This window comes from Cryphonectria parasitica, assembly GCF_011745365.1.
Source record: "Cryphonectria parasitica EP155 unplaced genomic scaffold M406scaffold_1, whole genome shotgun sequence".
NCBI classification, from domain to species: Eukaryota; Fungi; Ascomycota; class Sordariomycetes; order Diaporthales; family Cryphonectriaceae; genus Cryphonectria; species Cryphonectria parasitica.
This window is the reverse complement of record NW_024468909.1, coordinates 910143-925972: the sequence shown is the minus strand read 5'-3', so window position 1 is coordinate 925972 and position 15830 is coordinate 910143. Positions and strand designations below refer to the sequence as shown.

Genomic DNA, 15830 nt, shown 5'->3' with positions numbered 1-15830 from the left:
GTTCGTCCGCATGAAGAAACCACCCTACACCGTGACTGGCAAGATCGAAGCCATCGTCCCAGGCAAGGGTGTTGTCCTTCAGGTCTGGTCCGGCGGCAGGCCCTACCCTCAAAGACTCGAAATCGCGTCCGATGACATCGAAGACCTCAACATTCAGGCTGCGAATCAAACGCCGCAGCCGCAGGCTTACGGGCAGCCACCTGGGCCGGCACCGGTTGCGCACGTGAACCCCCACCACCAACACCAACACCACCATCAGCAGCAGCAACAGCAGCAGCAGCATCGTGTGCCCTTCCCAGCCTACCAGCAGACTCTGCAGTCGCCTGTTGTTCCTCCCAACCCGGCGCAGTATCCTCCTACGTATCAGCCCTACCAGCAGCAGCAGCAGCATGCAATCCCTTCGCCGCTCTCCCACGTTGCCACGCAACCGCCGCGGCCGCCGCCACAGCAGCAGCAACAACAACAGCACGTGCCTGCAGCTACTCAGGAACCCAAAGCGGCCTTCGTCGACCCGGCCATCCTCTCGATGGGCAAGCCACCCACACGACCTACTCCGGCACCAGCCCCCGTCAGCAAACTCCCCCCGGCGGTAGCGTCTCCCTCGACAGCCCAGCAGCCCTTTCCCGCTGCGGCAAACAATTTGGCCCCGAAGACCAGCAACGGGACCACCCAGTCGACGGTTCCCAAGATCTTCGTCGGCAATGTTGCGCATCAAGACGAGGCTCCTCAAACTGCGATCCTACAGGCTATGCAGGGGCTCGGTCTGGGCACGCCAGCTGAGCCGGTCGGAAAGCCTGTCGAGATCGGGGATCCTGTCGAGCCGGAAGAGCAGGAGCAGGAGCAAGAGAACCAGTCCTCTCAAAAGAAGATGAGAAAACGAAATCGAGCAGGCAAGAAGAATGCCAATGAGCCTCTGGAGACTGAGGCTTCTCCCGCAAGAGGTACCAAAACTGGCAAGAAAGGCAAGGGCTGGCGGGAAACTCCCATGCTAGAGGATACATCGACGTTCCAACCCTATAAGGCACTACGAAAATCGAAGATCAACCAGGACGGGTGGGCGTCTGAGGATGTTACGGACGTCCAAGAAATGCCCGAGTTTGACTTTGAAGGTAGCCTGCGGAAGTTCGACAAGCGTACAATATTCGACGAGATGAAGGAAAAGGACCAGATCGAGGAGGCTGATCGATTAGTTTCCCATAACCGCAAACCAAAGCCGGGCACCGCTGGAGGCAAGAACCTGCACTACACAGAAAACGTGCTGGAGACACCGACGATCGAGAAGCCCAACAAGGCACCGCCAGACGACTTCTGGAAGAGTGAGGCAGACGATGGGGCTGTGAATGGCAGTGAGCGGCTGAGCGGGCGGGAGCTTGGGATGGGAAGCAGGCAGGGCTCTCGCAGGGGCGAGGGCAAGCCTGCTGGCAAGGGCAGATCCCAATCCCGCAAAGCCAGCGCTGCCACGGTGGGGCAGGCACCGAGCCGGACCAACTCGGGCGTAAGTCTTGAGAAAGCTGCCAGACGCCGCCGCAAGGCGCAATATGCTGATTCCGAAGAAAAGCTTCCCCCGGGCTCATCCACCACCGCCGCCGCCGGGTTCATCGTGCCGTCGTCCAACCGGCGGGTCGAGATCTTGTCTCCGCTGCAGATGCTGAACCTCGAGAACATAGCACAGAACGATCTTGGTTTCACGGAGGACATGATGACCGAGAATGCGGCCCGAGGCATCACAGAGGTTGCTCTTCATACCTTGACTGACCCAGCCATCAGGGTAAGGCTCGCAGCAGCGGATGGCAACGCAGCTGAGCAGCCAGCCACGGTCGTCATACTGGCGGGCAACAACAAGTCCGGCTACCGATCCGTCGCAGCCGGCCGACACCTGCGCAACAAGGGCCTGAACGTAATCTTATGCGTGGTTGGCATAGAAAAGGGCGAGCGTGACCTCTCTGTGGACATGACCAAACAGCTGCGGCTGTTTAAGAACTTTGGCGGTAAGGTCTGCTCCAAGAGCGAGCTATTCGACTTCGTCAGAAAGGCGTCAATGCCTGTCATCTCGATGGATGCGCCCAGAAGTGTGCTACCGCAAGCGCCGCCCATGGCCGTCACTCTCATCATCGACGCACTGTTGGGACACGTCACGCCGTTCGAGGACCTGCGGGCTTCGGACCAGGCAACGGTTTACGAGCTGATCGAATGGACGAACCGCAACGAGGCCTTTGTGCTGGCTGTGGATGTACCAACAGGAATCGACCATACTACCGGGCGGCCGACCGTGCAAGATGGCCACAGCCTCTACATAAGACCACGCTACGTCGTCAGTATTGGCGCGCCCAAGAAGGGTCTGTTCGAAGCAATCGCGGCCGGAGCCGCTGAGGACGATGAGACCGTCACAGGCCACGCTTCCGATGATGTTGTGCTCGACTGGAACCTGTACCTCATTGACCTTGGCCTCGGCGCGGCAGTGTGGAAGCGGGCTGGCACCAAGATACGCAAAGGGATCGATTTTGGCAATAGGTGGGCCTTGCAGTTCAAGTATCAATCTTCCGAGGCGGATCAGGCTGAGGAGTAGAAATCCCCAGAGGGACGGTGCGCCGACGAGGACACAGAGGTTATTGCACCAACAGAAGAGACATGCAGAAATGCGTCGACCCTCTCTCGCTTGTTGAGTGCACTGACTGGCTTGGTTTTCTGAAATTTTCTTGAATCAGCATTGACGAGCAAAGCAATGGCTTGAGGGTGAAGAGGTGGGCAAAAACAAAAAGGGACACAGCAAAAAAAAGGTGCTTCAAGTATGCATTCAGCCTGGCGTTCGATATTTCAAAAATTGAATATCTGATCTATCTTTTTGAGCCTGCAAGTCTACCTGTGTGTGGGGTGAATTTTGTGTGAAGGATGGTTGTTCCTCAAAGGGAGCAGAGGTGATTTTTCTCATGTTTTGACTTGAGCACGACTCTGCATCCATGTCAGGCCATGATCTGTCTCAGTCTCTGCTTCTCCTCCTCTCCACCGAAGATCACTTCGATCCCTTTCCTTGCCAATATCCGGACATCGGATTCTGACAGACCAAAGTGCTGGGCGACGAGACGATACTCGTTCGACAAGGGGCTTCCAAAAACACCCACATCATCAGTCTGATTGAACCCACTTCATTAGCATCCATGTAGATTCCAGTTAACATTTTTAAGAGGTGATGGTAGTAGTATACTTACACACAGGACAACAGTGCACTCATCGACTTTCCCTACAACATTTCACACATCAAATCAGTACAAAACAGATCACAAATCTTTACTCTTGACCTTTCTCCTGGGGGCCCATTCCCACTGATCCTCAAAAGGCCTCTATGCCCCCCCCCCCCCGAAAAACAAAGCAAGAGGGGGGAAAAAGAACCAAAGGAGGACTTACACCACTCCCCAAAATGATGTCCCTCGAACCCGCCCTCGACCATGCCAGCATGAACATTACAGCTCAAACAAAGCTCCAGCCCCAGCCCGGCCTCATACGCCCGCACCTCCCGCTTGACAGCCTCGCTCAGGTGAATGACATGGCCCAGCCTCTGCGGGGCCCACTCCCGCAGCAGCATAAGCAGCTCCGCATCGGTGCCGCTGGCCTCGGCCTCGGCGAAGTGCAGGGTGACGCCGAGCCCAGGCGCCAGGCGCCGCGCCTCGTGGAAGGCGGGCTGGAGGGCCTCGATGCCCATGCGGGTGGGGTCACCGCAGAGGTCGAGGCCGACCACGCCGCGGTTGTGGAACTGCGCGGCCAGGTGGGCGACTTCGCTTGCCTCGGCGGGGGTGTTGCGCCTGTCGATGGAGAGGATGAGGTTGGTGTGTAGGCGGCGGCGGTGGTTGTCGCCGATGCTGTTCTGCTCTTCTTGCTCCTGCTGGAACGCGCGGATGGTCTCGAGGATGGCGGCCACGTAGTCGGCTTTGGAGAGGTTGGACCGAGGGAGGGCGCGCGGCGTGGTGCGCAGCTCGAGGTAGACGACGCCGTCGGCGGCAAAGTCCTGCAGGACGGAGCGGGTGGTGTACTGGAGGGAGGCTAGGTCGTTGACGAGGTGGTAGATGTAGGACGAAAACAAGGGGAAGAAGCTTGGAGACTTGGGTCATCACTTTATGTTCATGAATGGGAAGGGGGAGGGTAGAAGGGTGGGTATTCTGCAAAGCAGACGCCATGACAATGAGACGTGTCTTTGCCTTTTCTTCATCTTTCTATTCCTTCTCTTCCTCTTCCTTTTCGTCTTGTCCTCGCCCTTATGTAACGGTTCTGTGTAATTACCTACGTCTTCAGGTCATAGTCATGTTTCCCGTCCGGCATCTCGATGAGAGGATCTGCCAGGTCCGTCTCGCCAGCCTCTTTCTTCTTGAGCCAGACCTCATGAAGACAGCGCCTGCTGATGCTTCCGCTCAGGTGAGCGTGGAGCTATAATGACGGGGAGAGAGGAAAAGAGAGAGGCGTTGGTCAGCCAACAGCCCTCGCATACTGAGGAGGCATTTTTCAACACCCCCAAGAAAATTGTATCTCCATGAGAGATAGATGGGCACAACTCATCCTGTCCTCACCTCAATCTTTGGAAGTGCTGTCCAATCCATTTGTAGAGATGGAAAATATATTTTGGAAGCCACCGGATGTAAAAGAAAAAAGAAAATTCCCTGCCACGCTGGAATAAATTAGAGACTTGTCAACGTAGTAGGAGCACAACATATAATACAATTATACTTTTCTCCGTTATCCTTGTTACCTTGAATGAGGGATTCAACTCCTCAGGAAAGCAATATGTTGCGCCCAGCAACACTTTTCAGTCAATTGCTCAGAGCACTTGGTAGCGCTGTGAGTCAGTGAAGATGTAGCGGACTGTCAAGAAGATTTGGATGTCATTTGGCGCCATGGACATTTATATTCAGTTCCTTTTGGGGGGGACCCCTGGAGGGAGCTTGTTCCCCAGTTCCGCCGCCTCGATAAGATAGTGATAAGCACACTGCACTAGGGGGGTCTCGGAGTGCTCTGACGAAAGCCACCAACATTGTTAACTGTTACATAGTAATAGACAATCTTCAAGGCATTCTTACCAACTAACAGCTCTGGCACTCCAATTCAAGTCTCCCACAGCCAAAACAACACTACACACCAGGACACAACAAGTAATACCCTCTGCTGTCTTGATTTCTTTAAGAAATTAAACAAGAGCCCCCAAAATACAGCACACCTTCCCTCTGGACTTCCAGAGACAATCTTACAACCATTCGATCCGCCCCCCTCCGACACGACAGATTCACCAAGTACACCGTCAGCCCTCCTCCTTCTTTCCTCACACGCTGTCCAAGATGTCCTTCGAGCCAGTGATGCCCCCTTATAACGCTGGCGACCCGACAGCCACCTTCCTCAGCTCCTCCTGCATCGACCTCCTCCTCATCGAGCTCGTGCCCATGGCCTACCGCGTGACCAACGAGCTAGAGGCCGCCTCAACGTCCGGCGCCGACATACCACCGTCCTCCTCGAGCAACAACCCCGCCGCTACCACGTCGCCATCTTCAGATTCCGTGTCTGGGACGGGAACGGCTGGGGTCGGGGCGGGGCCTACAGGCACTGGCGGCGGCCCGGGATCAAGGAGGGTCATGGATGAGGAAGAGGAGAGAGATGCTGTGTTTTACCGACTTGAGATGCTGGGATACCGCGTCGGCCAGGGGCTGGTGGAAAGGTACATACCTATTTATGTCTATTCTTGCCATTCCCCCCGCTCCCTCGGCCCTCTATTCCCTTCACGCCCAACCTCGCAGGTTGAATCTTGAGCAAAGGCCAAGAGAGGTTTGATGAGAAAGCCCTTGTGCTGATCAGTTGGGTTTGTTTTTCTCTCCCCCGGAATCTAGGTTCTCCCGCGACAGACCACGCTTCAACGACACCCTCGATGTGATCAAGTTCGTCTGCAAGGACCTGTGGACATTGGTGTTCCGAAAACAGGTGGACAATCTGAAGACAAATCATCGAGTATGGCACATTGCCCCTTCTCCTCCTCCAGCACTGTCCATACAAGGTTTTCTTCTTTCCGGAAGGAGAGAAGAAACTGGAAAGAAAGAAGAAGAAGAAGTTTGCTGACGATCAATGTCACAGGGAGTCTACGTCCTGACAGACAATCTGTTCCGACCCTTCTCGAGAATGAGCACGAGTCCTGGCGTAAACGCAGTGCCTCGCGCGGAGCCGGTATGTTACTGCTCTCACGCCTCAGCACAATACACATCTACTGACATGGGATTTATAGTTCCTCTGGTTCCCTTGTGGTATTGTACGAGGCGCGTTGGCGGCCATGGGCATCAACGCCACGGTGCAGGCCGAGACGACGGAGTTGCCTCAGGCAATATTCCAGATCAAAACGGTACCGACAAAGTCATAGTTTTTCTATCTTCGCTACGGTTCTACAGATCTATTTTACGTCTTGTTTTTCAAATCACAAAAAGCGGGCAGTCACAGAGGAGCATTATTCACAGAGAGATAGACAGGGCGAGGACTTTCGGCGTTTGGACGGCGTTCATTTCTGCGGGCGGGCGCTTTTATACCCTATCTTCTAAACGAGCGCACTTTAGGCCTTCAAGACCTACTGGATATCGTCAAAGAGTAATGAATTCGTAAGGATCTCTAATGCTGGCCTTGTACGTCAAGCTGCAGATGATCCTCCACCCTGGCCATTATCATCAAGGACCTGACACACGGGAACCCTTGCCCTCACAACCTGGAAGACGAACAGAACAATCAGCAACCAACGTTTCCCATGTGTTTCTTCCGAATCTATCGCAAAGTCCGTGCTGCTGTATTGCAAAAATTGCTGGCCGCACTTTACTTCACGATTGAATCAAGTCCAACGAGACAAGGGGGTGGAAGATAACCGAGATCGAAAAGGAGAGGGGGAATCACTTTGCGGCTTGGTTGGCGAAGCTGACGCCCTTCTCGATGTTGCCCTTGAGGCCCTTGGTGGCAGCCTCCAGCAGCGTCTTCTCCTTGTCGGTGATGTCACCCAGGATGTCAACAGCCTTCTCGGCTCCGTTGGGCTATAAATAGTCAGTATATCCAAAGTGAATGTACCAAAGAGGACGAAGGGGGGAGGCGGGTGGGGTGGAACTCACGCCCAGCTCAATGGGGACGGAGAAGAAGTCACAGCCAGTCTTCTTGGCGATCTCCTCACCGCCAGGAACACCGGGAAGGTAGACGTAGCTGGGCTCCACCAGGCTCTTGGTGCCTGCGATAGCCTTGAGCAGCTTCTCGGCGAACCTTGAAAAGAGGTTGAAAGTCAGCTTGAATCCTTTCAATGTCGGGATAGCTAGAGGGGGGGGGGGGGTCCTTACCGGTAGCCAGCGTAAGCCATGGACAGCGTGGCGGAGCCAGCACCGTCCTTGGCCTTGACGACCTCGTCACCACCAAACTGGACACGGTTGACCAGAGCATCATACTTGTCATCGGGAATGGTAACTGCCGGCTTGACCTGGCTGAAGAGAGGAACGATGGTCTCGCCGGAGTGGCCACCAATGACTGGAACGGTGAGTTCCTGGGGGCTGGCCTTTCCAGCAATCTCGGCGACGAAAGTCTCGGCACGGACAATGTCGAGGGTGGTAACGCCGAACAGGCGCTGAGGGTTGAAGACACCCTTGGCCTTCAGGACCTCGGCGGAGATAGGGACGGTCGAGTTGACAGGGTTCGAGATGACGAGGAGGAAGGCCTTGGGGGCAACCTCGGCCGCAACCTCGATGAGACCCTTGACGATGCCAGCATTGATATTGAACAGGTCGTCACGGCTCATACCGGGCTTGCCTATGAGGGGGGCGCGTCAGTATTAGCAGATCCGACTGAGAAGGGCATTGCGTCTACAATGCAATCAATACATACGAGGAATGCCAGCAGGGATGACAATGATATCAGCATCCTTGAATGCGATCTTGGCCTGCGAGACATCACCCTTCTCCTTGGGGACATAGCCAGTGACCTTCTACAGAGGGGAGAGTGGTCAGCATAAGCAACAACAGCTAGGAGGACCTGACATCCAATTTAAAGAGGGAAGGGACACGTACAGCCTTGGAGGAGATGTGAGAGAGATCAGCAGCAACACCGGGGGTGTTGACGACATCATACAGGGCAAGCTCGTCGACAAGGGGGGAGAGCTTCAGGAGCAGGGACAGAGGCTAGGAGGGGGAGTGTTAGCTCAAACTGCCCCGAAGCGCGTCGGGCTGAGGAGGGGTTGCAAACCTGTCCAATGCCACCAGAGGCGCCAGCAACAACTGTATTCGAAAAGTATTGATTAGCAGCAGGTCAACAGAACACATGTTTCTAGTCTTATATGCTAGAAGCTATCAACATACCAGCCTTGACCATTTTGACGTTGTAAGGTTGTGATGTTACGAAAGGAGGGGGTTTCAAGGTGCTGGTTGCTGTTCTGAACAGCTGTGGGGTCTCGGCGACGTCAAGGTAACCAGTGATGGTGCTCAGATATGTCAGACAAGGAGAGGAAAGATGAAGAAGACAAAAACTTCTCGTGTGAATGGCTGTGTTGGAGGGGGAAATGTCGAAGGAAGTTTGGGTGCCACGACGAGAAAGAAAGGAAGCTTGGTGTGAGGATGGAGGTGTTGGGAAAAGGAGGGGTCGTTATTGATTTTGATGGAGGTACGAGTTAAGGTATACGATGGCTGAGTTTCTGGTTACACCCTTAGCTACCCCTTCCTGGGTAGGTAGGTAGGGTACTAGCAGGGTAGGTACTTACGCCCCTATGCCCCTCCCTCCTCTGGGGATGCATGGGGCACTGGGGGATGCAGCTTGGAGTGCAGATTGGGGGGTCGGTGGGATCTGTAATCTTGGCGGGGTAAAAACGGCACACTTCGGTCACTTTCTCTGCAAGACAGCATGAATTAAGTTGATCGCCCACCCCCCTCAAGCCCCATTTCTTGGTTACCCTGCTCAAACAACAGAAACAAGTTCAAGGTCATGATACCATTTGTACTATTATTGACGCAGCTAGCCATCATCACAGACGGCCCTAGAATGAAAGTCCCACAGTGCCACCTTGTCTATCATTGTCCCGTCCTACATAGATCCCGAATTCACACGATAACTGACTGATCAGCGGGTTGGGAATGCTAGGATATCCGAGGTTTCCTCGGCAATGCCCCTCCATAAATGCCACATGTTGTGACTTGCAATGACAACTCTCGGAAATTCACATCTATATTGACTACAACGGCCAGACAACCGGGTTTCTAGCCTGCCAATCTTCGGTAAGGCACGCGCGCGGTCCCGTTGCGGGTCTACGATTCCGAGGAGGCTGGGCGCCCACACACCCACGAGCTGCATGTAGCCTGCATGTCAAGGGACGTCTCTCTCTCGGATGGGACGTAGTGTTTTGGTTTTGGCCCACATCTTGGCACCGCTGCTCACCATCTCGGCTACTACTGCTGCTGCTGCTCACCGTATTCACCGAGGGGAGCAGCATACGGCCATTGATTTAGCACGCCCTCTCGGCCGACCAGGTGAAATTTAGCGTCGTTTGAATTGACCCTGACTGTTGACCGTCCGTTGACCATTGACTCCTTTTGATATCAAAATGCCACATATCTCCTCATTGTCCCTACTTCTTAGCAGGACCGGGATGGCAGTAGCCCGTAAGCTCAGATGCAATGTCCTGGCCTCTACTGACTCAAATTGTCCAGACGTGTACCTCAAGGCGTCAAGCTCTTTCACCCGAAACCCCCCCTACCCTCTAAATCATCTCATCCCTTACTCCGAGGCAGCAGCGCGCTTGGCGGCGTTGCCGCGCAGCTTCTTCTCCTGGTCGGGCTTGACGGGCCTCTGGGACTTCTTGATGGCGGAGGCGCGGGCGATGGCGGCCTGGCGGAGGTCAGGACGGTAGCCGCCCTTGGCGACGTGGTTGGCAACGTTCTTGTAGGTCCTAGACAAAAGGTAGGCAAGCTCGTTAGAAACATAGAAACACGCAAACCCCGATCCCAACCCGCCCCTTCATTATATCAAATCGCCACACAAATCGTGTCCTTTCACGAGAAAATACGTACTTGCGGTTGTGGCCACCGAAGGTGGTCTTGTGGCCAGCCTTAGCGGGCTGGTTGACGGACTTGGCCTTCTTGGACTGGAAGACGACGCCCTTCTCACCGCCGGTGGAGATGCTGACGGCCTTGTCGTTGACGAAACCGGCGTGCTGTAAAGTGGACATAAATCAGCCATTTGTGGTCTTTCCCAAGATATAGATACGATCCTCCGGCTTTCTCCCCCTTGCCTCCTCATTCCTTGTTCATGATGCTCGGCTGTTGCCCCTTGACTTCGCTGGATCGGTCTGAGATGCTTCGTACCTTGCGGGAGTGCTTGTTCAGCAGGTTGAACGGGTCGCGGGAGAACTGGACACCGCCGGCCTGCTTGCGCTTGACCAGGAAGGAGTTGTTGTGACCTGTATATCGATAGAGGTTAGAACATAAGAAATCCTGTCCTCGCCCCCCTTCTTTTATCCCGTCCAATTGCCACCAGAGGGAGAGAAAATCACATACGGACAATCTCCCAGACGAGATCGGAGGAAACGTTAGGAAGAGACATTTTGGCTGTGTTGTAAATATGACCTAAAAAGGGGAAAACAACAAAAAGAGGTCGTCAATGGGGGTAGTCGTGGAGCTGTTTTCGCAGTCGTCCTCGGCGCTGGTGATTTTCGCTTCGACAAACTCTCTGCCAGAACGATTCTGTGGACGGCTTACATAAGGCAGTAGCAGGGGGGTTGGCCCCAGATCAGGTCTTGGCGTGGGCGGCCGCTAGCCAACCCATTCCGTATCCGAACGTCTCTTGCAGACTCGGAGAGTGAACACTTGCGTCAGCCCCGGCTGCGACGGCCGCTGACGACAAGGCCAGCTTCGCCCATCCTCCGTTTCCACGATCACATCACGACATGACCATATTCCCTTTCCTTCCTTCTTCACATCATTTTCCTTCCTCTCTATGTAGTACTTCTGCCATGAAATCTGGAAAGGAAGTTCTGCTTTCCTAGGAAAGATCGCAAACGCTGCAGACTCACCTTCCGTTTCGCGCAAACCTCAAGTCACCTTTACTAAGTCCTTCCCTTTGTCCGCTCTCTCAAGTCAACTTCTATTCAAACAACGACCCCGCCTACAGCGCATAATCAGCCCCGACCAGACAACATCCAGACGAGACACGATAAAAATTGTTTGCCCTCCATAAAAACAAATCAGACCTACGGCAACATCCAACCTCCAACCTACAACTTTCTGTCTGCCGGCCCTCATAAACCCAGAGAGAGACAGAATCCAAAACGATGGCCTACTTCTTCTTCTACACATCCCTCCTCGTCCTCCCGCTCCTCCTCGTCACCCTTCTCTACCTCACCCGCGGCCGCTGGGCCCACCTCCTCCCAGGCTTCCCTGGCTCCGACTACCTCTACTCCCGCCTCCCGGCTTCCTTCGCCGGCGACATCGAGGCGGGCCTCTCCTCCGCCGACTTCGACCTCTCCGCCAATGTCGCCGGTGGAGACGGCCGCGCAGGGCTCGACGACGACGCCAAGCGGGAGATCCTCAAGATTATGAAGAAACGCCGGATGCGCTTCGACGAGGCCAGGCGCGTCTACATGGAGGACCGCTTCAAGGCGAACGGTATTGGGCCCGACGGCAGGCCGAGGGATCCAAAGTTTGTCAGCTTCTCATGAATACAATATGAGGAGAGGAAGGGGGGAAAGGAGGAAGAGGAGTGACGGCACAATACCCGTGTTTCAGTTATAGAAAGGACAGAGGCGCTGGGGAAGAGAGTTGGTTCACTCTGGTGGTGACGGGCGCTTTGTGCGTGGGCAGCGGGTGGGACCCGATGTGATATCCTTTTTTTCTTTCTTCCTTTTGCTATTTCTTTTTTTTCTTATGTCTTTTCTTTTCGTTGCAAGCCTTATTATCTTTCGTGGTGACGACGGACTCTTGCGATGGCGTTTTGTGGAATGGTACTGTTGCACTCGAATTGCCGAGAGAAGTTAATTGCCCACCCTATTCTGTTGGTAGGGAGCAGGCTTGTTGGTGTTGAGGCACCATGGGTTGATTTGCTATTCTTCCTCAAGTCGAGGCTTGAAAATTATAGCACCGCATGGCAGACGCCAGATCTACTTTTCCCTTTCTTTCTCAACCTATACTTCTGATATCAGATACATAGCTCATTAGTTTCAAGTGCTAGCCAATGCATTTTTCTCCCGAGGTCTTCCTCAGCGTTATCGTATCTAGCAACAAAGGGTGGAAAGTCTCATGGCACGAGGTTCCCTCTTTCAGAGCATATCAAACCGTTCAAATGCAATTAGCGTGGGTGGGCCATCCATGGGCGTTGAGGAAAGTCGCCAGCTAGTGTTGGAAGATGGCATCAAGTTGCATGAGGCATTACTGTGAGCAAGAAGTATACCAGGTTGAGTATTTAGCTTGAGAGGAAGAATGGATGAACCAAAGAGAAAGCTCCTCAGAATGAGCAAATGGATACAGCGTGGTTCCTGAGCCTATAGCCAGGAGAGACAAGCCAGGGCAGAGGATATCACCTCGAGGCTCAGAAAAAGGGCAGGTCCATCAGCAGACTCTGGCGTCAGTCCCCCAGCCTCCTTGAAAAGTATTACTTGTCTAAAAATGCTGATGTCGACACAGATACAGAAGCCTGCTTCTTTCTCCATTCACAGACCTGCCTGGTTCCTGTCTATATAACTGTTTCCACCCCGCTCTTCCCTTACCACCGATGAGCACCTGGCTTGTGGGCACTACTTCAGCTGCATAGCTCAGGCAGACGCTGCGATCGACTCAATGGCTCTGCAGCTGAAGCAGCGCTCACACGCTAGGTGCTCGTCGGTGGCACATCTTTTCACTTTTGCTCTTGTGCCCCCCTCCCCCCACCCTTTTCCCCCCCAAGTCTCTCTTTCCTTTTCCTTTCCTCTCTTTACTTCTTCCGTCTTTCTTGGTCCCCTATCTGTCAACTTTATTCTGCCTCCATTTTTTCTTCCCTTTTTTGCTGCTGCCCTTTCAACCTCCTTCCCTTCCATCCTTAACTAGTATGCTGTCAAACCTCTGAGCAAGTTTACAAGAAGACTGATCAGAAACATGTGAGTAGGCAGGGCAACTTGTTCAACCAGTCGTCTTTCTTTGCCTTGTTGGGACTTTACTTTTGTTTCCCTCTTCAATGGTCTGTCTGTCCGGTGGTAAACAAGGACAGAGAATACTTACTAATCCTTCAAATGAAGTTGAGTTGAAGGTGTTAAGGTGTACAGATGTTGACCGAGATACTACGACATCAAGCAGATTCCCTCTCCCTACTAGGCAGTCCCAGCAAAGGCCCAGGGGTCGTCGAGCTCCTGTTGGGGCTAGCAGTGTACCTCGTTAACAAAGGGGACAAACATCCTCAGGATCGATGAGGGCTTCTTGTAAAGGTGCAGACCATAAGATCACCAGGCTCTCGGACTATGAGCAGGAAAACATCAGGATGATCAACAAAAAGGTGAGGCAGAGTAGAATTGCTCATTCGTTCTATTACAACACCATAATTATCGTTCGTCACACGCGTTATTCGCGGTTCATTCGCCTCCCCGCCTTTCTTCCTTGTACGCACAAGGATAATGAGAGGCGGGGAGGGAAACATTACCCAGTATTAAGATAGTCCAAGATTTCGTTGTGGCGACGAGGCGGCACCATCGCATACCGACGGCACAGGCCGGCGGATTCTGCAAATGTATGCCTTATCGCCAACGGAGAGGGTTGGCAAGGCCCATATAAAAATCAATCATCATCCTCCAAGATCGTTCCGCCTCCCAACTCTGCCCAATTTTCCTTCCATACTCGTATGCAAATGCGTTGGTCCATCTGGTTGTGGTGGTAGTGGTGGTGCTGCAGCTCCTGCCACTACCAGGCCAAGATGATCCCCTTGAGGCCCGCGGGCTATAAACGGGGGGATTCCATAACCTTATGTACAAAGATCCCAGATCGTTGGGACGATTCGTGTTACTGAAGTGAACCGGCCAATTTGATCGTAAATGCCAGAAACATTTGCGCCGCGCCCAGCCTCTCCCGCTGGGCTTTTATGTTCCTCACACCGGGGGTCTGTACGTTTCGACGTGCTACCCGTATAGGCTATGCCCGGTGCGACTCCGACAAGAGGCAAGCCTCTACCTCGTCTTCTTGTTCTCGATCTTGGGCTCGTAGGACCTGTCGTCCTCGCCCTCAACCACCTTGACAATCTTCTCCATCTCCCTGCTCTGCTTCTCCCACTGCTCCTTGGACATGTTCTTCTCCTTGTCGAACATGGCGCGGTCGGGCTTGCGGTAGCTACCGCCCAGTCTATCCCAGAGAGTGGTGTACTGACCGTAGTTGTAGTTAAAGGCGAGGTGGTGAATGCTGTGGCAGGCCGCGCCGTTGATGACGGGGTTATCCGAGACAAACTCGCCGTCGTGGATCAGAATGGTCCAAATGTTGACGATGACGAAGAGCAGGAGGAAGGCGACCTTCTGCAGGGGGAAGATGAGGGGGAAGATGTGGTAGGGTAGGGACTGGGCAAAGCCATCGAGGGGGTGGAAGGCATGGGAGGCGAAGGGGGTCGGCATGATCCACTTGTGATGCGGCTTGTGAAGACGCTTGTAGATGAGCGGGTGGTGCAGCCAGCGATGGATCCAGTAGATGCAGAAGTCGGTGAACATGATGAAGAATGGATACTGGATCCAGTTGTAGCCGGGGAAGGGCGCGTCCTCGAACACATCGTACAGCTTGCAGTACCCGCGCACCTCGAGAAGCATCATGACCGTCGTGCAGACAGACATGCCGGGAAGGGCGGCCAAGGTCTGCTTGATCTCGAGGCCGATCTGGTTGCGGAGGTATTTGGGGTGCTCCATGGTCTTCTTGTCGAAGACGAAGCAATATGACAGCGAGGCGAAGGCGAAGTACAACAGGAAGCCAAATAACCTAGCCCAGAGATGTCATGTTAGTTAAGATTTGTCAAGATCGCACTCGGGGGCGTACGACACGGCGGACACTTACCAGACGATGAAGAACAGCGACAAGGCCTGGCGGAAGATGTTATCGCGGGGCCATGCGCTCATGTAGGCATATTTTGAAGGCTCGAGGGAAAAGTATTCGGTAGATGGTTTGTAGACCCATGTTGAGAAGACCTGCTGGTCAATTGACTGGTTTGCCGGGGGGTTCTGGAAGTTGTACGAGGCGGGATGCGCCGGGTAGAGGGTTGCATAGATGTAGTCGACACCAAAGGTGTCGAGCACCTCGAGGACGACATCCATGATGGGCGGCTAGAAGGAGACGGACAAGAATATAGAGTGGAAAGGAGGCGGGTTGCAGGTTAGGCCCTGGACCCGTTTGACCAAGGAACGGCTCGACAGTGGTGATACTGTCTTTGGAAGGGTCGAGAGTTGTAGTAGGAGGGAAGAAGGGGCCGAGGACAAAAGGTGAGGTGTGGGTTCAAGAAGGCGGATGCCGTCTTCTAGAAAAAGAATCTCGAGAGGCGCGCCCCACTCACTTAGCCATACAATTGGGTAACAAGGGTAAATGCTTTGTACAGGGAAAAGATCCACAGGGGCCCACGTTGCCACACGCAACAAGTCGACTCGATCGAGGGCAACTCGCGTGACGGAGGATGGACAGTTCCCGACCCGAGCGGGTCACCGAGAATATATCGCGGGGGAAGAGTACTCGCCGGCACGGTGTGAAGGGGGGAGAGGAAGGGGGGGGGGGGGGGCGGCTACTGCTTCCTTGGACCGTGGTATGATGTGTAATCTCGCGAAATTTTCTTTTCGTTTTTTTTCTCTTCTCTTTGTTTTCCCTAATCCTAGATCGATAAGG

The 15830-nt window shown here is 53.9% G+C and overlaps 7 protein-coding genes across 7 annotated transcripts; 3 read left to right on the top strand and 4 right to left on the bottom strand.

The window, feature by feature from the left end:
- Positions 1-868: 868 nt before the first annotated feature.
- M406DRAFT_248538 (YjeF N-terminal domain-like protein) lies at positions 869-2566 on the top strand (the record flags this gene model as incomplete). Its single annotated transcript, XM_040916538.1, has 2 exons — positions 869-1495; positions 1559-2566. The coding sequence occupies 2 exons, from the start codon at positions 869-871 to the stop codon at positions 2564-2566; spliced, it is 1635 nt and encodes a 544-aa protein (XP_040780631.1).
- A 394-nt stretch (positions 2567-2960) lies between these two features.
- M406DRAFT_244725 (Metallo-dependent hydrolase) lies at positions 2961-4586 on the bottom strand (the record flags this gene model as incomplete). Its single annotated transcript, XM_040916277.1, has 5 exons — positions 2961-3128; positions 3207-3238; positions 3403-4085; positions 4277-4416; positions 4557-4586. 5 exons carry the CDS (start codon positions 4584-4586, stop codon positions 2961-2963), a joined length of 1053 nt encoding a protein of 350 aa, XP_040780630.1.
- A 923-nt stretch (positions 4587-5509) lies between these two features.
- Positions 5510-6562, top strand: M406DRAFT_354099 (transport protein particle component). The gene is made up of 4 exons (XM_040922829.1): positions 5510-5692; positions 5862-5979; positions 6103-6192; positions 6251-6562. The coding sequence occupies exons 1-4, from the start codon at positions 5610-5612 to the stop codon at positions 6380-6382; spliced, it is 423 nt and encodes a 140-aa protein (XP_040780629.1). The 5' UTR covers positions 5510-5609; the 3' UTR covers positions 6383-6562.
- A 30-nt stretch (positions 6563-6592) lies between these two features.
- M406DRAFT_320020 (malate dehydrogenase) lies at positions 6593-8586 on the bottom strand. Its single transcript, XM_040919336.1, has 7 exons — positions 8337-8586; positions 8224-8255; positions 8049-8159; positions 7867-7966; positions 7329-7791; positions 7110-7254; positions 6593-7034 (listed from the first exon to the last, which is right to left on the bottom strand). Exons 1-7 carry the CDS (start codon positions 8347-8349, stop codon positions 6897-6899), a joined length of 1002 nt encoding a protein of 333 aa, XP_040780628.1. The 5' UTR covers positions 8350-8586; the 3' UTR covers positions 6593-6896.
- Positions 8587-9494: 908 nt separating this feature from the next.
- M406DRAFT_354094 (ribosomal protein L28e) lies at positions 9495-10631 on the bottom strand. The gene is made up of 4 exons (XM_040922828.1): positions 10524-10631; positions 10332-10426; positions 10038-10180; positions 9495-9916 (listed from the first exon to the last, which is right to left on the bottom strand). Exons 1-4 carry the CDS (start codon positions 10567-10569, stop codon positions 9745-9747), a joined length of 456 nt encoding a protein of 151 aa, XP_040780627.1. The 5' UTR covers positions 10570-10631; the 3' UTR covers positions 9495-9744.
- A 665-nt stretch (positions 10632-11296) lies between these two features.
- M406DRAFT_343801 (uncharacterized protein) lies at positions 11297-12224 on the top strand (the record flags this gene model as incomplete). Its single annotated transcript, XM_040921918.1, has 1 exon — positions 11297-12224. The coding sequence occupies one exon, from the start codon at positions 11297-11299 to the stop codon at positions 11681-11683; it is 387 nt and encodes a 128-aa protein (XP_040780626.1). The 3' UTR covers positions 11684-12224.
- Positions 12225-13472: 1248 nt separating this feature from the next.
- On the bottom strand, positions 13473-15271 carry M406DRAFT_343800 (uncharacterized protein; the record flags this gene model as incomplete). The annotated part of the gene is made up of 2 exons (XM_040921917.1): positions 13473-14939; positions 15015-15271. The coding sequence occupies 2 exons, from the start codon at positions 15269-15271 to the stop codon at positions 14150-14152; spliced, it is 1047 nt and encodes a 348-aa protein (XP_040780625.1). The 3' UTR covers positions 13473-14149.
- Positions 15272-15830: the final 559 nt, after the last annotated feature.

Excerpts from the sequence above, each read along its gene's own strand:
- M406DRAFT_320020 (XM_040919336.1), bottom strand. Across the intron at positions 8,160-8,223 it reads CCTCTGGTGGCATTGGACAG|CCTCTGTCCCTGCTCCTGAA; the intron begins GTTTGCAACCCC and ends TCCCCCTCCTAG. Across the intron at positions 7,035-7,109 it reads CCGTCCCCATTGAGCTGGGC|CCCAACGGAGCCGAGAAGGC; the intron begins GTGAGTTCCACC and ends GACTATTTATAG.
- M406DRAFT_354094 (XM_040922828.1), bottom strand. The coding sequence starts at position 10,569 with ATGTCTCTTCCTAACGTTTCCTCCGATCTCGTCTGGGAGATTGTCC. Across the intron at positions 10,181-10,331 it reads TGAACAAGCACTCCCGCAAG|CACGCCGGTTTCGTCAACGA; the intron begins GTACGAAGCATC and ends TCCACTTTACAG. Across the intron at positions 9,917-10,037 it reads TTCGGTGGCCACAACCGCAA|GACCTACAAGAACGTTGCCA; the intron begins GTACGTATTTTC and ends CCTTTTGTCTAG.
- M406DRAFT_354099 (XM_040922829.1), top strand. The coding sequence starts at position 5,610 with ATGGATGAGGAAGAGGAGAGAGATGCTGTGTTTTACCGACTTGAGATG. Across the intron at positions 5,980-6,102 it reads ATCTGAAGACAAATCATCGA|GGAGTCTACGTCCTGACAGA; the intron begins GTATGGCACATT and ends TCAATGTCACAG. Across the intron at positions 6,193-6,250 it reads CAGTGCCTCGCGCGGAGCCG|TTCCTCTGGTTCCCTTGTGG; the intron begins GTATGTTACTGC and ends TGGGATTTATAG.